Genomic DNA, 22,245 nt, shown 5'->3' on the forward strand with positions numbered 1-22,245 from the left:
GTGGTTGGTCAGTCCACAGTAACTGAATTTAAACATGCCTGGGATAAACATATATCCATCCTAAGATAAAATACAGGAAATAGTATAAGGGCAGACTAGATGGACCATGAGGTCTTTTTCTGCCGTCAATCTTCTATGTTTCTATGTAAGTGGACCAGGTGAAATTGAAGCCTTGTTTGAAAAGGAACCATCAGAAAACAACATATATGATAGGAAAAACATGCTCTTTCTAATGAAACAAAAATGAAGATGATTGAAGGTAAGAAAATAGGCGTTGATTGCTTACCTGAACGCCTCTTCTCGTACGGTGAGCGGGTACAGCAGTCACATGGGTTGCTCATGTCCAATCCGGTGGAACTGAGCCTAGTATTAAAAAAGCTTGCCGGATCCGCCCCTTCCCCAGAATTCGCGAATCCATAGACTAGGCTCAGTTGTGAAGCTCTGTAGTGTTCAACTCTCATTGTTAGAGGAAGAAAGATATAGAAAGGTAAAGAAGACACATACAAGGGCGGGAAGTGACTGCTGTACCCGCTCACCGTACGAGAAGAGGCGTTCAGGTAAGCAATCAACGCCTATTCTCCGTACTGAAGGAGCGGGTCCAGCAGTCACATGGGACATACCCAATAGATGGTCCCTAGGGTGGGATTAGATTGCTATCGTGTGAGATAACGGATTGGAGTACCCTTCTGCCGAAGGCAGCGTCCGCTGAAGCGTAAGAATCAATCTTGTAGTGCCTGATGAAGGAATTTGGCGAGGCCCAAGTGGCTGCTTTGCAGACCTCCTCCAACGGGGCTTGAGTCGCCCAAGCGGCCGAGGTGGCTGCGCTCCTGGTGGAATGCGCTGTGATGTTCCTTGGAACTGAGAGGGAGGCCGACTCATAGGCCTTAGATATAGTCCCTCTGATCCAACGGCCTATTACTGTTGAAGACACTTTAGCACCCATGACTCTGGGGTGATAGGCTATAAAAAGTGCTTCTGACCTCCGAAAGGGTCCTGTGCGTTGGATATAGATTCTCAGCGCTCTGATGAGATCCAGGGTGTGCCATCTAATTGCCAAGGGATGGTCTCGTTGGAGGCAGAAGGAAGGTAGGACAATATCCTGAGATCTGTGGAACATGGAACTGACCTTGGGTAAGAAGGTGGGGTCCAGTCGCAAGACTACCTTGTCCTGATGAAATTGACAAAGGTCCTGCCTGATTGAGAGGGCAGCCAGCTCCGAAATGCGTCGGGCAGAGGTAATAGCCACCAGGAATGCTACCTTAAAGGATAGGTACCTGAGGGACGCCGATTTTAGGGGTTCGTATGGTGCCTGCGTGAGGGAATGGAGAACCCGTGGCAAATCCCAGGATGGATACCTGTGGACCTTGGAAGGTCTGAGGTTGGCTATGCCCTTGAGGAATTCCTGAACTTCAGGGAAGGATCGGAGAGGCTGTCTGCGGGGACCCCCTAGGACAGATGAAATGGCTGCCAGATGACGCCGGAGGGTGCTGGTGGAAAGTCCTTTATGGAAGCCTTGCATAAGGAAGGAAATAATTCTGTGTATGGGGATGCACAGAGGGGAGAGACCTTCCTGTAGACACCACTGGTGAAACTTGGACCACGTGTGGTCGTAGATTCGATTGGTCGAACCCCTTCTGGCCTTTAAAATGACCTCCACTGAATCGGGGTCATGACCACGCAGTTCTAAGTCTCTCCTGATAACAGCCAGGCGGTGAGGTGGAACCACTCCGGGTCTGGATGGAAAGAGGCCCCCTGCCGCAGCATATCCCCCGAAACGGGGAGTCGCCAAGGGTCCTGGACGGACAGCTGTTGGAGATCCGCGAACCAGGGCCGGCGGGGCCAATGAGGGGCGATTAAGATTACTCGGGCCCTCTCGGTGAGGACCTTGTGAATCACGTCCGGGAGGATTGGAATTGGAGGAAATGCGTAGAGTAGGCCTGGAGGCCATGGACTCCGGAGGGCATTGATTGCTTCCGCTCCCGGGGATGGAAATCTGGAAAAGAAGCGAGGGAGTTGGGCGTTCGCATTGGTCGCGAAGAGATCCAGGACTGGTAGGCCGAATCTGAGGCTGATTTGATGGAACAGGTCTTGATGGAGGTTCCACTCTCCTGGGTCTATCGTTGCTCGGGATAGCCAATCCGCCTGGACGTTGAGGCTCCCCGAGATGTGATCGGCTAGGAGCGACTGGAGATGTTTCTCCGCCCAAAGGCCTAACTTGAGGGCCTCCCTCATGAGAGCCTTGGATCTCGTGCCCCCCTGTCTGCAGATATGGCTTTTTGTGGCAATGTTGTTGGTGAGAATGAGAACGTGCCGGTTGGGAATGCGAGGAGAGAAATGCTTCAGAGCCAGGGAAACGGCTCTTAACTCTAGCCAATTGATTGGCCTGGAAGCTTCCTCCGGGGACCACGTGCCCTGGGCTATCATCCCCTGGGCGTGGGCGCCCCATCCCGATAGACTGGCATCTGTGGTGATGACAAATTGATCCGGACACCTGAACGGGGATCCTCTGTCCATGGCCGGAGACTTCCACCACTTGAAGGATCTGCGAACACTTAGTGGGATGACAATGCGCCGATTTGAGTTGCTGTGCCCCGATCTCTGAAAGGGTAATAGGAGCCACTGGAGTTCCCTAGCATGAAGGCGAGCCCAGGGAATGATGCCTATGCATGACACCATCTTCCCCAAAAGGGAAGACAGAGTTACTATGGATACTGAAGAATTAGATAAAATGTTAGAAATTAACTCCACTATACTGAGTTTTCTCTCGGGAGAGAGAAAAACCTGGGAGGATTCTGAATCAATGATGGATCCCAGGTGTGAGATGGATGTGGAAGGTTGGAGGTGACTTTTATCAAAGTTGATGGAAAAACCATGGTCCTGAAGGACTGACATGGTGACAGAAAGGTCTGTTTTTACTTTCTCTAGGGAGTTCCCATGAATCAAAATATCATCAAGATAACATAAAATGTGGATGGGAGACGCCCGGATATAGGCCGCCAGGGACCCCAAGAGCTTTGTAAAGACCCGAGGGGCCGAGGAAAGGCCAAATGGCATCGCCCTATACTGGAAATGCCTGCCTTGAAAGGAAAAACGTAAAAATTTTCTGTGGCATTTGGCTATAGGAATGTGAAGGTAGGCCTCAGTGAGGTCTAAGGAGACCATGAAATCTCCCGTATGAATGGCGGCCAAAATAGAAGACAAGGAGTGCATTTTAAACTTCCTATATTTGATGAATAGGTTTAGTTTCTTTAAATCCAAAATAGCTCTCCAACCTCCGGAGGACTTTGGAGCCATAAATAGGATGGAGTAAAAACCTAGGCCCTTCTGACCGGAAGGGACCGGTTGAATGGCTCTGATGGACAATAGATGAGAAATGGCCTCCTCCATACGGTTACAATCTGAGGAGGACCTGGGAGAAGGGCAGGAAATAAAACGTTTAGGGGGAGGAGAAATAAATTCTAAAAGAAGGCCTGTTTGAACAGTGTCAATGACCCAGGGGTCCTTGGAGGTGAGACGCCAATTAGAGGCGAAATGAGCTAGGCGACCCCCTATGGGAATAGAGGAAAGATTACCATCTAGGTTTTTTTGAAGCCCTGTTAGAGGAAGCTCCCCTTTGAAAGCGAAAACCTCTACCCCTGGAGTTCCTACCTTGGGAACGAAAGCGGGGGGAATACTGACCTGGAGATCTCTGATAGGAAGCCGCTTGATCTTGCTGGCGCCCTGGGCGACGAAAGGACTGCGTTTTGGTAGCCTTTTTTGTGGTTGGGCCCAAAACTTTCTTCTTGTCCGTGGTTTCCGTGAGGAGTGGATCCAGAAGATCACCGAAGAGAAGGTCGCGCTTTAAGGGGCCCTGGGATAACTGCCACTTCTGGCGTACTCCCGCTTGCCAAGGGCGAATCCATAGGAGTCTTCTTGCCGTTGTAGAAGCTGCAATAGACTTAGCAGAAAATCTGGTAGATTGCAAGGTGGCATCAGCCACGTACTGGGCAGCTGCAAAGACCTTGTTGAAGTCTTGTTGACCTCTCAAGTCATCGGGAGGAATATGCTGTTGAAGTTGGCGAAGCCACAGCAGCATGGCTCTGGAGAAAAAGGAAGCCGCTGCCGAACTTTTAATGGCCCAGGAATCAGCGGTGAATCCTCTTTTGAGCATTTGCTCAATGCGCTTGTCCTCTGGGCGGAGGACTTCCTCCGCCTCGCCTGGCACAGCCGCTGCCGAGTGAAGAATCTTGACAGGTTCATCCGGTTTGGGAAAGGATAGAAGCTCTTCATAGGAAGAGGAAAGTTTGTACAACTTTCTGTCCTTGGTGGAGGGATTAAGGCCAGAGGCTGGGAAATCCCATTGTTTGAGTAAAGCATCTTTAAACAATTTAGGCATAGGAATTACCTCGTTATCCTCCTGTTCCTCTGTGAAGTAAGGTAAATTCTCCTCCGGGGGATCAGTGGAAGTAGAGGCTTGTTTCTCCTGGGCCGCTAATCCCGTAGAAATTCTAGCTTTGAGGAGGAGAGATTTGAATAATTGAGAAGGGAAAATGGTAATTGGAGAAGGAACCTTTATTTGGGATTCCTCATCATCTGATAGGCCTTGAAAAGGATCCTCCTCATCCTCCATATCCTCATATTCGTCCTGGGAGGAATCTGAATCATCCTGAATAGGAGCTCTAACCGCTGGGGAAGAACCCAAGGGGCGGGAGGGACGAGAAGGAGGAGGAGGTAAGGGAAGCTCATTGATGGTGGAGAGTTTGGCATCAATGGCCTTGGACAACACAGCAAAAATAGATTGGAACTCAGGAGGTAAACTGGAAATATCAGCAGGAATGGCAGAAGAATCCCTAAAGGCCTGGGAGGATCCTGGCTGGGGGGAATCTTCAATAATATCTGGTTCCTCTGGCCCTATGCCCCATAGGTTAGGTTGGGGTCTGTCTAGGTTAGGCTCATCCAGAGATAACACAGGGACCCCAGAAGGAGGTAGACTAGAAGCCTCTGGGGGGTCTTGACTACTGATTACTTGGGCCTGCACTTTCAAACGTTTTGCTGATTTGTCATGGATTCTTTGTAGGGCTAGGTCCCTTCTCTTCTCGGCCCTGGTGACCTTGGTCGAGGGGCGGGCCCCTGGAGAAGAGGAGGAAGAGGCCTGGGGGATACTAGTAATCTCATCGCCTGTAGGCCTGGCCTCTCTGGGACCTTTAGTTGTGCCTCTCTTGGGAAAGGTAGCCATAGTCTGACAATTAACAGAAGACAAGGCTGAGCCAATAACTGAATAAATAAGGAGAAGAATTTCAAGGACTTCCCAAGAGGAATGGATCCTGCTTCGAGGCCTCGAAGCTGCTGAGACTTGAGGACAATCTGGGCAAACCCAGAGTTCGTGTCCCCAAATCCAGCGGGGCCAGCCTCCCTAAACTTTTTAATTAAGTAAACCAAGGCACTCTGGTTGGAGGCTTAGCCGGTGGAGAATTTAGCCTGGGACCCCCAAGGCCCGCTCCGGGATCCACGCGGTGGACTGAGGCCTACGCGGCTGGCAGGAGGCCAACACGAGAGGCCTAAATTTTAAAAAGGGCGCGAAGGCCTTCGCGCCGAAAAATCGCTCCGTAATATTTCTTAAAGGGGAAGCGATCGACTAAGTCCAGGAGACTAGAAGACGTCTCACTCCGCAGGAGGATTTCTTAAGCCCTTTAATATTTTATATACAATAAAGAATCAATAAATCAATAGATTAATACTTGCACCAGAACCTCCAGGCCAAAGGATTAAAAGAATCCACAAGCGGCCGCGGGGATCGTACACGGCAAAACCGCCGGGGGAAACGAAACCGCAACTTCTCCAAAGGAAAAAAGCCGAGCCACAAACGGCTGGCGCTATTAGTGCAAGTAAATAATAATGATAAAACAATTCTTACTACTTTTGAAGAAAAAGATCGAAGGGAAGGTGTTAGAATGTTGAACGAGCTATCACAATACAACCGCAGGATATGCGAACTGAGCGAATTCTGGGGAAGGGGCGGATCCGGCAAGCTTTTTTAATACTAGGCTCAGTTCCACCGGATTGGACATGAGCAACCCATGTGACTGCTGTACCCGCTCCTTCAGTACGGAGAACAGAGAGCTCTGTTTTCTCACCTTCAATCACCTTCATTTTTATTAGAAATAACACGTTTTTTCCTATCACATATGTTGTTTTTGTGATGGTTTCTTTTCAAATAAGGCTGCAAAAAACCAGTCAAGTGGACACCTGGTCCACTTGACAAAGAATGACCCTTGTTTATTAATTGGACTTTTATGCCACCCCTCTCCAAGGACTCAGGGCAGCTTACAACGGAACAATATATAACGTCCTAAATCCAATTAATTTTAATTAATAATCTAAAAAACCTAAAGTCCATAAAAAGACACTCATTCCCATTCAATTGACACAACATATTCATCGGCCAGGGGGCTAGAATCTAATGGCCCCAAGCCTGGTGGCATAAATGAGTCTTGAGACCCTTGCAGAAGGCGAGGAGGGTGAGGGCAGCAGTGTGAATCTCTCGCAGAGCTTTATTCCCGAGGTCCGGGCCCCCCACAGAGAAGGCTCTCCCTCTAGGCCCCGCCAAGTGACATTGTCTAGCTGACGGGACCTGGAGAAGGCTGACTCTGTGGGACCTAACCAGGCGCTGGGACTCATAATAGTGGAGAAAACCAAGAAAAATCTTTGTTAACTATCCTTTTGCTTGGAAACTCACACTGAGAAATCATGATTAAGTGTTGAGCTGTGGGAGAGAGGGAAACCAGGATCTTCAGCCAATTTTATACTAAGGACTCCCACAGTATCAACAGTAGAGACCTTCAAATTTCTAGGTTCTATCATATCTCAAGGCCTAAAATGGTCACCTAACATCAAAAACATCATCAAAAAAGCACAGCAAAGAATGTTCTTTCTGCGCCAGCTCAGGAAGCTCAAACTGCCCAAGGAGCTGCTGATACAGTTCTACAGAGGAATCATTGAGTCTGTCATCTGCACCTCTATAACTGTCTGGTTTGGTGCTGCAACTCAACAGGATCAACACAGACTTCAGAGGACAATCAGAACTGCAGAAAAAACAATTGCTGCCAACCTGCCTTCCATTGAGGACCTGTATACTGCACGAGTCAAAAAGAGGGCGGGGAAAATATTTACTGACCCCTCACATCCTGGACACAAATTGTTTCAACTCCTACCCTCAAAACGTCGCTACAGAGCACTGCACACCAAGACAACTAGACACAAGAACAGTTTTTTTCTGAACGCCGTCACTCTACTAAACAAATAATTCCCTCAACACTGTCAGACTTTCTACTAAATCTGAACTTCTATTATACTAGTTTTTCTCATCATTCCTTTCACCCATTTCCTCCCATGTTGACTGTATGACTGTAACTTGTTGCTTATATCCTAAGATTTTTATTAATATTGCTTCTTCATTGCTTATTTGACCCCTATGACAATCATTAAGTGTTGTACCACATGATTCTTGACAAATGTATATTTTATTTTATGTACGCTGAGAGCATCTGCACCAAGACAAATCCCTTGTATGTCCAATCACACTTGGCCAATAAAAATTCTATTCTATTCTATTCTATTCTCATCTTGTCCTGCAGTTGTTATCTATTGTTTTCTACAATGGATTCAGCAGTTTATTGAGAATTTTCTCATTTTCCCCCCCTTTGGTCTATTCTACAGAAAATAAGCAGAGTAGAACTGAAAAAAAGTTGGATGATTTCAAGTTATTAAATTGGGTTATTTATTTAGACAACGCTGGTTCTCTAAAATTTATTCCAGCTGTTCTTTTCCCTGCTTCTAGCCGCAAAGAGATTGCAAAACACAGTCTTTTATAAGCCCCAAAACCCAAAATAAAACATTGAAAGCTAAGAATTGTTTTGATGGGCTACGTCCCAAGTTCTAACTCACCTTTACTTTTTCAGCAGGCTGAGTCATGTTCTTGCCCTCCAAATTTCTAAAACCTGGAGAGAGAGGGGGGAAAAAATATATACAGAACATTTAGAAGGCTAAAACTGAATCCTATTAATTAATCTTTCCATTTTAAGATTCTTGGAATCCAGACAGAGTCAAATATATTCCTGTATACTGAATGTGTGTTTTCCTGAACTCAAATAAAAGTGAGGTATAAAACATAGAAGGCTAAGTATTCAGGGGTGAGTCACATGCGAAACAATACATCATTACATGACAAATGTTTAAGTTTTTCATCTGAGTCCGCCCAGAAGGGTGTATTCCAGTGAATAACAGAGTACAAACTGAACACCAAAATGTGAATTACACACAGAATGTGAATTGTATAATCCATTTGGGCAGAGGGAAGTTCAGTTCATATAGAGAAAACCATACAATTCTGTTTTATAAGCCATAAAAGAGTAAAATCACATCTCCTTCATTAGCAAAAGCGAAGAGAAACCAAGTTCAGTTTGGTTTTCGTATTGTTTAAAAGGTGGACTGTTCAGGAAGCAAAGCAAGGGGGACAATCTTCACTGACATATTCCAACTTGTTTTAAAAGCATGAATCTTACTTTCTGTTATGTATACTCCTGTTCAGTTTGGGGATTTTATTTATTTATTTATTTATTTATTTATTTATTTACTTACTTACTTACTTACTTACTTACTTACTTACTTACTTACTTACTTACTTACTTACTTACTTACTTACTTACTTACTTTGTATGCCGCCTCTCTCTGCAGACTCGGGGTGGCTCACAGCAACAGAAAACAATATATGATACAAATTCAATAATTAGAAAGCTAAAAACCCATAATTTAAAAAACATGCACACCACATACCATACATAAACAGTATAGGCCTGGGGACGTTATCTCAGTTCCCCCATGCCTGACGGCAGAGGTGGGTTTTAATGAGTTTACGAAAGGCAAGGAGGGTGGGGGCAGTTCTAATCTCAGGGGAGGAGCTGGTTCCAGAGGGTCGGGGCCGCCACAGAGAAGGCTCTTCCCCTGGGTCCTGCCAGACGCCATTGTTTAGTCGACGGCACCCGGAGAAGGCCAACTCTGTGGGACCTAACCGGTCGCTGGGATTCGTGCGGCAGAAGGCATGTCATGTATTTTTCAGATTCTGATTCAGAAAGTGGTTATGAATTAGTGGTAGGGCCTGATTTAGAGGCAGAAGAAGTAGGAGACCAACCACAGGACGTTTTTATGGGTTCAGATTCAAGTGAAGGGGAAGCAGATGCTAGATGGGTAAATCCTTATTTCAGACGCTTGCAGAGGCGAAGAGAGCAAGTGTCAGAGAAGAAATATTAAGGAGAGGAACGGGTTAATTAACAGGTGTCAGCGGAAAAGAAGAGTTGAGTCGTCAATCTGTCGTTGAGAAATATGGAGGGTTTTTCAAGCAGCTCCGAATATAAGCTATGCCTTGTGTGCTTTTAATTGCAGTTTTTATGACTCTGGGCTAACTCTGACTAGCCATAAATTCAGTGACTGTGGATTGACCAACCACGTCTACTGGAAGTTTGTTCCAAGGATCTACTACTCTTTCAGTAAAATAATATTTTATCACGTTGCTTTTGATCTTTCCCCCAACTAACTTCAGATTGTGTCCCCTTGTTCTTGTGTTCACTTTCCTATTAAAAACACTTCCCTCCTGAACCTTATTTAACCCTTTCACATATTTAAATGTTTCGATCATGTCCCCCCTTTCTCTTCTGTCCTTCAGACTATACAGATTGAGTTCATTGAGTCTTTCCTGATACGTTTTATGCTTAAGACCTTCCACCATTCTTGTAGCCCGTCTTTGGACCCGTGCAATTTTGTCAATACAGTATCTTTTTGTAGGTGAGGTCTCCAGAACTGGACACGGTATTATTCCAAATGGGGTCTCACCAGCGCTCTATATAGCGGGATCACAATCTCCCTCTTCCTACTTGTTATACCTCTAACTATGCAGCCAAGCATCCTACTTGCTTTTCCTACCCCCCCCCCCCCGACCACACTGCTCACACACACTCATTGTTTCTTTATTTGGGCTACCTATAGAAAGAGGAAAGGCAGAAGACAGATCAGCGCTGTGGGGTTTTGTCACACGTCCCTCAGCCTGAAAGGGAGGAAGTGACCTATAGAAAGACACCTGCGAGGCTCCAAACAGATGCTTTCCTGTGCGGAGGGCGGCAGGATGCAGAAGTGGGGAAGGGGAAGACCCAACAGAGCAGGGAGCTGCTCGCACTCCAGGAAAATGGATAAATGGCCTGTGTTTTGCCCCCTTTTTTTTCAGCTTCCCCTATTGCCAAGCAGTGTGAGTCATTACACACACCCTCAACAGTGGCAACCGATCGAGGAGAGAGTCGACCTGGAAATAAGGAGAAATTTTCTGGCAGTGAGGGCAAATCAAACGATGCAACACATTCAACCACAATCTAGAGGATAAACCCTCACATACAACTCCGATTTTTGTGTGTGTTGCCCAGGTTCGCCTGGTGCACCCCTTTGCGGCCCTATTTGGATCGGGAGTTACTGCTCACAGTCACGCATGCCCTCATCACCTCGAGGCTCGACTACTGTAACGCTCTCCACATGGGGCTACCTTTGAAAAGTGTTTGGAAACTTCAGATCGTGCAGAATGCAGCTGCGAGAGCAATCATGGGCTTTCCTAAATATGCCCATGTCACACCAACACTCCGCAGTCTGCATTGGTTGCCGATCAGTTTCCGGTCACAATTCAAAGTGTTGGTTATGACCTGTAAAGCCCTTCATGGCATCGGACCAGGTTATCTCCGGGACCGCCTTCTGCCGCACGAATCCCAGCGACCAATTAGGTCCCACAGAGTTGGCCTTCTCCGGGTCCCGTCAACTAAACAATGTCATTTGGCGGGACCCAGGGGAAGAGCCTTCTCTGTGGCGGCCCCGGCCCTCTGGAACCAACTCCCCCCAGAGATTAGAATAGCTCCCACCCTTCTTGCCTTTCACAAGCTTCTTAAAACCCACCTGTGTCATCAGGCATGGGGGAATTAAGATATTCTTTCCCCCTCGGCTTCCACAATTTATGTATGGTACGTTTGTATGTATGATTGGTTTTAAAATAAGGGTTTTTAGTTTTTAGTATTGGATTGTCGCACGTTGTTTTTATTACTATTGTTAGCCGCCCCGAGTCTACGGAGAGGGGCGGCATACAAATCCAATAAAATGAAATGAAATGAAATCTCATATGAATGCAGCCAACTCTGGTTTATTTAACACACTGTGATATAAACCAATATACAGTACTGCAATCTGTAAAGCAGGGGTTTTTTTGTCGTCTCGTTTCTTCCAGGAAAAATTACTTCTCTATTGTGGTTGACACATTTCCAGGGGTCGGTTACTGCCTGGATGGGGGGGGGGAGTGGGGGAGGGACGCAGTGGGGTAGCAAAAATGGAGCTCCACCCCAGAGCACCCAATTTGCATTGAAAGATGTTGAAAGAAAATGCATAAGACATGCCCATAGACAGTGTGGTAGTAAAAATGTTGTAGTCCTTCACTGCACATTTCCCCTTAACGTTTGGGGGGGGGGGCTGCTGGAGCATATCATGTCACACCAACACTCCGCAGTCTGCATTGGTTGCTGATCAGTTTCCGGTCACAATTCAAAGTGTTGGTTATGACCTATAAAGCCCTTCATGGCATCAGAGCAGAATATCTCTGGGACCGCCTTCTGCCGCACGAATCCCAGCGACCGGTTAGGGGTGGGGTTGACTAGATGACCTTCAAGATCCCTTCCTATTCTATTCTGTTTCATCCCACTCCACTCTAATTCTATTCTACTCTAATACTACTCCTGTTTTATTTACCCTACTCTATAATTCTACCCTACACTAATTTTACTCCCTGTTCTGTTCTATTTACTCTATAATTCTACTCTCCTCTAATTCTACTCTCTGTTTTGTTCTATTTTCTGAACTCTACTCTCTGTTCTGTTCTATTTTCTCTATCCTGCTCTAATTCTATTCTAATTCTCCTCTTTGTTCTGTTCTATTTTCCTTACTCAACTCTAATTCTACACTATTCTCCAACAACCTAGATTCAAGGAGAAATTTCCTGCCATTTAGAACAATTAACCAGTGGAATGACTTGCCTTCAGAGGTTACGAGTGCTCCAACACTGGAAGTTTTTAAGAAGAGATTGCACAGCCATTTTTCTGAAATAGTATATAGTGTTTCCTGCCTGACTAGGGGGTTGGACTGGATAGAAGACCTCCAAAGTTCTAACTCTAAACACACAGAGGTCTTTTGGGTGATGCTTACATACCACTATGTCTATTGAAGCTTTCTGTCATTAGCTGCTTGTGACAAGGAAAACAGACTGAACGCTCAGGACAATTTTATTTGGAAATAATGCCCATCTTATGGGTAGTTCTCGGCTTATGACCTAAATTCTGCTGCTAAGCAAGGCAGATATGAATTTTGCCCCATTTTACAAGCTTTCTGGCCACAGTTGTTAAGCGAATCGTATTGTTAGGCAGTCATCGGAAACCAGGTGAGATAATAAAAGGTGATCAGATGAGCCCAGGTCACTACAACTGTCATAAATCCATGCCAGTTGCCATAGATTTTGATCACCTGACCAAATTTTGATCACCTGACCACAAGGATGCTGCAAAGACCATAAATATGAGCCAGATGCCAAGGATCTCAATTATGATCACGTGACCATCGGAATGACACAATGGGCATTGGCTGCCGATCAGTTTCCGGTCACAATTCAAAGTGTTGGTCATGACCTTTAAAACCTTACATGGCATTGGTCCAGATTACCTCCGGAACCGCTTGCTACCGCACGAATCCCAGTGACTGATAAGGTCCCACAGAGTTGGCCTTCTCCGGGTCCCGTCGACTAAACAATGTCGTTTGGCGGGCCCCAGGGGAAGAGCCTTCTCTGTGGCGGCCCCGGCAGGCTGGAACCAACTCCCCCCGGAGATCAGAACTGCCCCCACGCTCCCTGTCTTTCATAAACTACTCAAGACTCACTTATGCCACCAGGCATGGGGGAGTTAAGATATTCCTTCCCCCTAGGCCATTACAAGTTATGCATGGTATGTTTGAGTGTATGTTTGGTTTTATTATAAGGGTTTTTAGTTGTTTTATTAAGTGGATTGTTACATGCTGTTTTTATTATTGTTGTTAGCTGCCCCGAGTCTGCAGAGGGGCGGCATACAAATCCAATAAATGAATGAATAAATAAATAAATAAATAAATAAATAAGTGTGGAAAACGGTCCTACATCACTTTTTTCTAGCATCGTTGCAACTCTGAACAGTCGCTAAATGGACTGTTGTAAGTGGAGGATTACCTGTAGGCCAAGGAAAGGAATATCCCTTAAATTCAGCACAGCTCAATCCTGAATTTTAAGGGTGAAACAGATCAACAATAGAATACATTATTGGCTGAATGTGATTGCACACACAAGGAATTTGTCATTGATGCGTATGCTCTCAGTGTACATAAAAGAAAAAGATACATTTGTCAAGAATCTTGAGACACAACACTTAATGAGGTCAAATAAGCAATGAGGAAACAATCAATATTAATAAAAAATCTTAAGGATACAAGCAACAAGTTACAGTCATACAGTCAAAAGTTGGAGGAAATGGGTGATAGGAATGATGAGAAAAAACTAGTAGTAATAGTAGTGCAGACTTAGTAAATAGTTTGACAGTGTTGAGGGAATTATTTGTTTAGCAGAGTGATGGCATTTGGGGAAAAACTGCTCTCGTGTCTAGTTGTTTTGGTGTGCAGTGCTCTGTAGCGATGTTTTGAGGGTAGGACTTGAAACAATTTGTGTCCAGGATGCGAATGTAAATATTTTCACAGCCCTCTTTTTGACTCGTGTAGTATACATGTCCTCATATACTTGTGTGGTATACAGGTTGCCAGCAATTGTTTTTTCTGCAGTTATAATAGAACTCTTCTTTGAGGCATCACATTTTACATCAAATATTTTTTCTTTTGCATCAAACTCTTTTGCTTTGTATCAAATCTTTCTGTATCCGATATTTTTGCTTTGTATCAAAACATTGTTGTGGCCATATTTTGGCTTTTGTAGTCAATACTTTTGTATCAAACGCTTCCATTTTTGTATCCAATGCTTTTCTTTTGCAATAAATGCTTTTCCTTCAAAAAGCAAACAAGCAATTAAATGGGGCTTATTTTTCAAATCCATTCCGGCATCTTTGGATCGATGAAGACAATTATTTTCGCCGCAACGCATTTTCAATTGTCGCTTATCCCCGACCACCACCCACATACAAACGCACACACGCAGCAAAAAACACCGCAGCTGAACAAACACAGCTTTCAGTAGTCTTTGGATTAATTCCCAGATATATTTTTTTTCCCTGGAAGTCAGCTGGATAGTTAAATCAGATTTGCTTTAAGCCCTGAACGGTAGCCAATCCTGAAGCCTTTTGCCTCCAAAAGTTCCGACACTCAGCCCTGTGAGTTGTAGTAAAAATATTTGTAATTTAATTAAGGAAAAATCTTTGGGTCCAAGACCAGCGAGAAAATTACAAACATAGAAACATAGAAGCATAGAAGACTGACGGCAGAAAAAGACCTCATGGTCCATCTAGTCTGCCCTTACACTATTTCCTGTATTTTATCTTACAATGGATATATGTTTATCCCAGGCATGTTTAAATTCAGTGACTGTGGATTTACCAACCACGTCTGCTGGAAGTTTGTTCCAAGGATCTACTACTCTTTCAGTAAAATAATATTTTCTCACGTTGCTTTTGATCTTTCCCCCAACTAACTTCAGATTGTGTCCCCTTGTTCTTGTGTTCACTTTCCTATTAAAAACACTTCCCTCCTGAACCTTATTTAACCCTTTAATATATTTAAATGTTTCGATCATGTCCCCCCTTTTCCTTCTGTCCTCCAGACTATACAGATTGAGTTCATGAAGTCTTTCCTGATACGTTTTATGCTTAAGACCTTCCACCATTCTTGTAGCCCGTCTTTGGACCCGTTCAATTTTGTCAATATCTTTTTGTAGGTGAGGTCTCCAGAACTGAACACAGTATTCCAAATGGCGTCTCACCAGTGCTCTATATAAGGGGATCACAATCTCCCTCTTCCTGCTTGTTATACCTCTAGCTATGCAGCCAAGCATCCTACTTGCTTTTCCTACTGCCCGACCACACTGCTCACCCATTTTGAGACTGTCAGAAATCACTGCCCCTAAATCCTTCTCTTCTGTAGTTTTTGCTAACACAGAACTGCCAGTGCAATACTCAGATTGAGGATTCCTTTTCCCCAAGGATTTGTTTCTTAAAAAAAACTTTCTCTGATGTTTAAGTAATATTTATTAAGAATGGGAAGGAATCCATTCGGTAGCGGGTTGCTTCCAGTACGAACTACATGTCTCGTACCAAGAGACTTCCGGACTTTGGCAGAACCGCCTTTGGAGCATGAAGAACTAAAAAAAAGGTCAATGATCAAGGACAGCCTGTCTTATTCAGCGCAAAAACTCGAGCCCCCTGGAAGATGCCGTCATGCCAGAATCCCAGTATGAGATGGTGGCCTCCTTCAGGAAGGAAGCCAACTCATTTCCTTTGTAACTCCAGGATGCCAAAAAATAAATATACCAGCTGGTATCTGAGGATTTCCCTCTCTGACCGCAGCAAAATGAAATATTATATAAAGTGTTCAAGTTCACAGCACCTTTTTTTTTTAAAGATGCCTAGGACCAATGCAATCTCACACTACTCACAAGAGCCTAAAAAACTTTTCCCAGACCCATCCTAGACTACTGCTCATCTGTCTGGAACCCATACCACATCTCAGACATCAACACCCTTGAAAATGTCCAAAGATATTTCACCAGAAGAGCCCTTCACTCCTCCACTCGAAACAGAATATCCTACGAAAATAGACTAGCAATCCTGGGCCTAGAAAGCCTAGAACTAAGGCGCCTAAAACACGATTTGAGTATTGCCAACAAGATCATATGCTGCAACGTCCTACCGGTCAATGACTACTTCAGCTTCAACTGCAACAACACAAGAGCACGCAACAGATTCAAACTTAATACGAACCGCTCCAAACTTGACTGTGAAAAATATGATTTCAACAATCGAGTTATCGAAGCGTGGAACTCATTACCGGACTCAATTGTGTCAACCCCTAACCCCCAACATTTCTCCCTTAGACTCTCCACGATTGACCTCTCCAGGTTCCTAAGAGGCCAGTAAGGGGCGTACATAAGTGCACTGGTGTGCCTTTCGTCCCCTGTCCAATTGTCTTTCCTTTCTTTCACCTATCATATATATTCTCTTCCTTTCATATATCCTCTCCTCTAAGTTCACTTTTACCCTTATATATTACCACATGTCTTTTTTTCTTCCTATGTATTTGTGTATTGGACAAATGAATAAATAAATAAAATAAAATGCAGTGTGGACTTAAGGGGAAAAAAAGCAGGCATTTTGTGTCACAATAAACCATGGTTTATTTCTGTCTCGTCTCCTCCCTCACCCAAGTCCTTTAAAACCATCTTTCCCATAAGACAGTGTTTCCCAACCTTGGCAACTTGAAGATATATTTGGACTTCAACTCCCAGAATTCCCCAGCCAGCGAATGCTGGCTGGGGAATTCTGGGAGTTGAAGTCCAAATATCTTCAAGTTGCCAAGGTTGGGAAACACTGCCGTAAGACGTTATGTTGTCCAACTCCTTTGTTGTAGCTTAGCGAAATCTAAAAACTGAAATGATGTTGCAGGCTTAACCTTAGTCAAAAGAAAAATTCAGAAACCAAAAAAATTGCAGCGACTCAATCTTTGAAAAATATTATTTAAATAAATAATATTTATTGAATCAAGACCACGCAAAGTGTCAATACCACTTTATAATGCCGTGGTAAGGCCACACCTGGAATATTACATCTAGTTTTGGTCGCTACGATGCAGAAAGGATTTGGAGACTCTAGAAAGAGTGCAGAGAAGAGCGACAAAGAGGATTAGGGACTGGAGACTAAAACATATGAAGAATGGGTGCAGGAACTGCGCATGGCTAGTTTAATGAAAAGAAGGAACAGGGGAGACATGATAGAATTGTTCCAATATCTCAGGGGTTGCCACAAAAAAGAGGGAGTCAAGCTATTCTCCAAAGCACCTGAGAATAGAACAAGAAGCAATGGGTGGAAATGATTAAGAGAGAAGCAACTTAGGAAAAATTTCCTGATAGAACAATTAACCAGTGGAACAGCTTGCCTCCAGAAGTTACGAATACTCCAACACTGGAAGTTTTAAAGAATTTGTTGGATTACCATTTGTGTGAAGTAGTGTAGATTTTTTTTTTTGCCTAAGCAGGGGGTTGGACTAGAAGACATCCAAGGTCCCTTCTAAGTCTGTTGTTGTTGTTGTTGTTGTTGTTATTTCAACAATACAACACAGTAAACAAGATCACTATGCTAGATTTCATACTTCATCACCAGTTGGGTGCTTCCCAAGCACCTAAGACTGTGTGATGTAGCATTATTATTATTATTATTATTATTATTTAGTAGTAGTAGTAGTAGTAGTAGTAGTAGTAGTAGTAGTAGTAGTAGTAGTATAAGCTTGCCCATCTCAGAAACATGGCTCTGTATTTGGCCAGGCACCCTGGTATTAATTGCTTGGAGCCTTTCCGCCAGCAACTCAACTTATTTACAACATTGTAGGTTCTGTAACAAGACTCGGGCTTCTCGGCATACAATGTATTGAGCAAGAACACTGTTGTACTCAAAACATTTCCAGGGAATGTTCTTGGGCAGGGCGGAGAGCCCAAAACTTTCCAGATGCTGCTGATACTACAATTCCCAGCTGCAACTGGCTATAGTGAGATTTGTAGCTTAGCAACATCTGATTTTGGTCTCTACTCTAAAACTTTGGGGTACCAGAGACTGGCTCAATGGAGAGAGTTTTTTTCCGTGGACCGGAGGGGGCATCGTTTTGTGTGCAGCCTGCATCCCATGGATGGGGCATCACTTGTTTGTGCGGCCCAGTTTCCGGCATGTCGTGGACTGGTGCCACTCCATGGACTGGGGGTTAGGGACCCCTGCCTTCAAAGAAAGCACAGTGGCGCAATGGTTAGAGTGCAGCACTGCAGGCTACTTCAGCTAACTGCTAGCTGTAGTTCAGCAGTTCAAATCTCGCCACCGGCTCAAGGTTGACTCAGCCTTCCATCCTTCGTGGGTAAAATGAGGACCCAGATTATTGAGGGCAATATATGTTGTTTCTGTAAAACCGCTTAGAGAGGGCTGTAAAAGAGCTATGAAGAAGTATATAAGTCTAAGGGAGATTGCAATTGAGATTGCAATTCCTTCCTTCCTTCCTTCCTTCCTTCCTTCCTTCCTTCCTTCCTTCCTTCCTTCCTTCCGGTTGACTCAGCCTTCTATCCTTCCATTAGCTACACCCGTAGCAGCCTACCCCTATTTATATTTATAATTTAGTGTTTCCCAACCGTAGTAACTTGAAGAGATCTGAACTTCAACTCCCAGAATTATGGGAGTTGAAGTCCAGATCTCTTCAAGATGCCAAGGTTGGGAAACAGTGTTATAATTTATATTATTGAGCAAAAGTAAAGAGTTAAGGTTGTCATGCTATTGCCTTCTACTAATCCCCTAACATCAATAATGTCATCAAAAAAGCACAACGAAGAAAGTTCGTTCTGCGCCAACTCAGGAAGCTCAAACTGCCCAAGGAGCTGCTGATACTGTTCTACAGAGGAATCATTGAGTCTGTCATCTGCACCTCTATCACTGTCTGGTTTGGTTCTGCAATCCAACAAGACCGACACAGACTTCAGAGGAGAATCAGAATTGCAGAAAAAGCAATGGCTGCCAACCTGCCTTCCATTGAGGACCTGTAGACTGCACAAGTCAAAAAGAGGGCGGGTAAAATATTTACAGACCCCTCGCATCCTGGATATAAACTATTTCAACTCCTCCCCTCAAAACATCCCAACACCAAGACAATTAGACACAAGAACAGTTTTTTCCCGAATGCCATCACTCTGCTAATCAAATAATTCCCTCAAAACTGTCAAACTATTTACTAAATCTGCACTACTATTACTGCTAGTTTTTTCTCGTCATTCCTATTACTCACTTCCTCCCACTTATGACTGTATGACTGTAACTTGTTGCTTGTATCCTTAAGAATTTTATTAATATTGATTGTTTCCTCATTGCTTATTTGACCCCTATGGCAATCATTACGTGTTGTATCTCATGATTCTTGACATCACCTCAAGGCTTGACTACTGTAACGCTCTCTACATGGGGCTACCTTTGAAAAATGTTCGGAAACTTCAGATCGTGCAGAATGCAGCTGCGAGAGCAATCATGGGCTTCCCCAAGTATGCCCATGTCACAGCAACACTCTGCAGTCTGCATTGGTTGCCGATCAGTTTCCGGTCACAATTCAAAGTGTTGGTTATAACCTATAAAGCCCTTCATGGCACCGGACCAGATTACTTCAGGGACCACCTTCTGCGGCATGAATCCCAGCAACCACTTAGGTCCCACAGAGTTGGCTTTCTCCGGGTCCCGTCAACTAAACAATGCCGCTTGGCAGGACCCAGGGGAAGAGCCTTCTCTGTGGCAGCCCCGGCCCTCTGGAACCAACTCCCCCCAGAGATTAGAATTGGCCCCACCCTCCTTGCCTTTCGTAAGCTACTTAAAACCCACCTCTGCCGCCAGGCATGGGGGAACTAAGATTCCTTTTCCCCCCAGGCCTTTACAATTGTATGCATGGTATGTTTGTATGTATGTTTGGTTTTTTATATTAAGGGGTTTTTAATTCGCTTTTAGTATTGGATTATTATTGTACACTGTTTATGATTGCTGTTAGCCGCCCCGAGTTTTCGGAGAGGGGCGGCATATAAATCAAATAAATAAGTAAGTAAGTAAGTAAGTAAGTAAGTAAATAAGTAAATAAGTAAATAAGTAAATAAGTAAATAAATAAATAAATAAATAAATCTTTGTCTTTTATGTACATTGAGAGCATCTGCACCAAGGACAAATTCCTTGTGTGTCCAATCACACTTGGCCAATAAAGAATTCTATTCTATTCTACTGTGCTAAAGAGAGCCTAAAGTCACTGCCTTTTTTCCCCTTTGTCTTCCCCCCTCCATACTTCTACCTTTTTCCTCCCTTAGTTTCCCATTGTGTTCATTCACTTCCTTTGTATTTTGCATTCTGAGAAACTAATACAATTTCCAAACCTCGAGTTTCGCAGTAAACAGACTTCTGCAGAGAGTCGGTCACCAGATAATGGCTGGTATCCAGTGGTGGGTTGCTGCCAGTGGAAATTACAGTGATGACCGGTGGACCACGCTCATGAACCGGTCCTCCAGTCACCACAACTTGCAAACCCCCCATGCGTCATTTCCAAGTGTTTTGCGCAATATGATGAAGCAAGCATGTTGCACGCAAAAATGCGCACTTTTGTCGCAATGCGGACAGGTAGGGAAGGTAAGTAAAACCCACCCTTTCTTGCATCCCTTGAAGCTTCTGCAATTACGAAGGGACTTAACATTTTACACAGATAACCAACCCATCCTTATCTTTTCAAAACCTGGTTGCTCTGTCCTTCACATTGGCAACAAGAATCAGAACACCAAATCCAAGCTGAATAAACAAGACCTTACAGACAACCCTCACTCTGTAAAAGACCTTGGAATACTCATATCCAATGACCTAAGTGCCAAAGACCACGGCAACAACATCGCCAAAAAGGCTTCAAGAGTTGTTAACCTAATTTATTTATTTATTTATTTATTAGATTTGTATGCCGCCCCTTTCCATAGACTCGGGGCGGCTCACAACACAATAAAAACAGTTTATAACAAATCTAATAATTTACAATATAAAATATTTTTAAAAAACCATTATTAAACAGACATACACACAAGCATACCATACATAAATTGTATAGTCCCGGGGGAGATATCTCAGTTCCCCCATGCCTGACGACAAAGGTGGGTTTTAAGGAGTTTGCGAAAGGCGAGAAGGGTAGGGGCAGTTCTAATCTCTGGGGGGAGCTGGTTCCAGAGAGTCGGGGCCGCCACAGAGAAGGCTCTTCCCCTGGGCCCCGCCAACCGACATTGTTTAGTTGACAGGACCCGGAGAAGGCCCACTCTGTGGGACCTAATCAGTCACTGGGATTCGTGCGGCAGAAGGCGGTCTCGGAGATATTCTGGTCCGATGCCATGAAGGGCTTTAAAGGTCATAACCAACACTTTGAATTGTGACCGGAAATTGATCGGCAACCAATGCAGACTGCAGAGTGTTGGTGTGACATGGGCATACCTAGGGAAGCCCATGACTGCTCTCGCAGCTGCATTCTGCACAATCTGAAGTTTCCGAACACTCTTCAAAGGTAGCCCCATGTAGAGAGCATTACAGTAGTCGAACCTCGAGGTGATGAGGGCATGAGTGACTGTGAGTAGTGAGTCCCGGTCCAAATAATCCTACATAGCTTCTGCTCCGGTAATCTCACACTACTAACCAGAGCATACAAAACTTTCACAAATCCAATCCTCATATACAGCTCATCTGCCTGGAACCCACACCGCATTTTGGATATAAACACTCTAGAAAACATCCAGAGATACTTTACTAAAAGAGCTCTCCACTCCACTTGCAACCGAATACCCTACGCAACCTAGACTTACAAATCCTAGAAACATAGAAACATAGAAACATAGAAGTCTGACGGCAGAAAAAGACCTCATGGTCCATCTAGTCTGCCCTTATACTATTTTCTGTATTTTATCTTAGGATGGATATATGTTTATCCCAGGCATGTTTAAATTCAGTTACTGTGGATTTATCTACCACATCTGCTGGAAGTTTGTTCCAAGGATCTACTACTCTTTCAGTAAAATAATATTTTCTCATGTTGCTTTTGATCTTTCCCCCAACTAACTTCAGATTGTGTCCCCTTGTTCTTGTGTTCACTTTCCTATTAAAAACACTTCCCTCCTGGACCTTATTTAACCCTTTAATATATTTAAATGTTTCGATCATGTCCCCCCTTTTCCTTCTGTCCTCCAGACTATACAGATTGAGTTCATGAAGTCTTTCCTGATATGTTTTATGCTTAAGACCTTCCACCATTCTTGTAGCCCGTCTTTGGACCCGTTCAATTTTGTCAATATCTTTTTGTAGGTGAGGTCTCCAGAACTGAAGTATTCCATATGTGGTCTCACCAGCATTCTATATAGTGGGATCATAATCTCCCTCTTCCTAGGT

General features: G+C 44.3%; 1 protein-coding gene across 2 annotated transcripts in view; it reads right to left on the reverse strand.

The window, feature by feature from the left end:
* LOC139173228 (septin-2) overlaps nt 1-22,245 on the reverse strand; it is a 77,864-nt gene that overhangs the window by 51,775 nt on the left and 3,844 nt on the right. The window contains exons 1-2 of one of the 2 annotated variants that reach the window (XM_070762848.1): nt 8,681-8,700; nt 7,924-7,976 (exon numbers count right to left, since the gene is read on the reverse strand). In XM_070762848.1, coding sequence (XP_070618949.1) covers nt 7,924-7,950 — 27 coding nt within the window. In that variant the 5' untranslated portion in view covers nt 7,951-7,976; nt 8,681-8,700. Of the gene's footprint in view, nt 1-7,923; nt 7,977-8,680; nt 8,701-22,245 lie in introns of those variants that run through there. The other variant, XM_070762847.1, reaches the window with a different exon arrangement.

Source organism: Erythrolamprus reginae, chromosome 10 (genome assembly GCF_031021105.1).
Source record: "Erythrolamprus reginae isolate rEryReg1 chromosome 10, rEryReg1.hap1, whole genome shotgun sequence".
Taxonomy (NCBI): domain Eukaryota; kingdom Metazoa; phylum Chordata; class Lepidosauria; order Squamata; family Dipsadidae; genus Erythrolamprus; species Erythrolamprus reginae.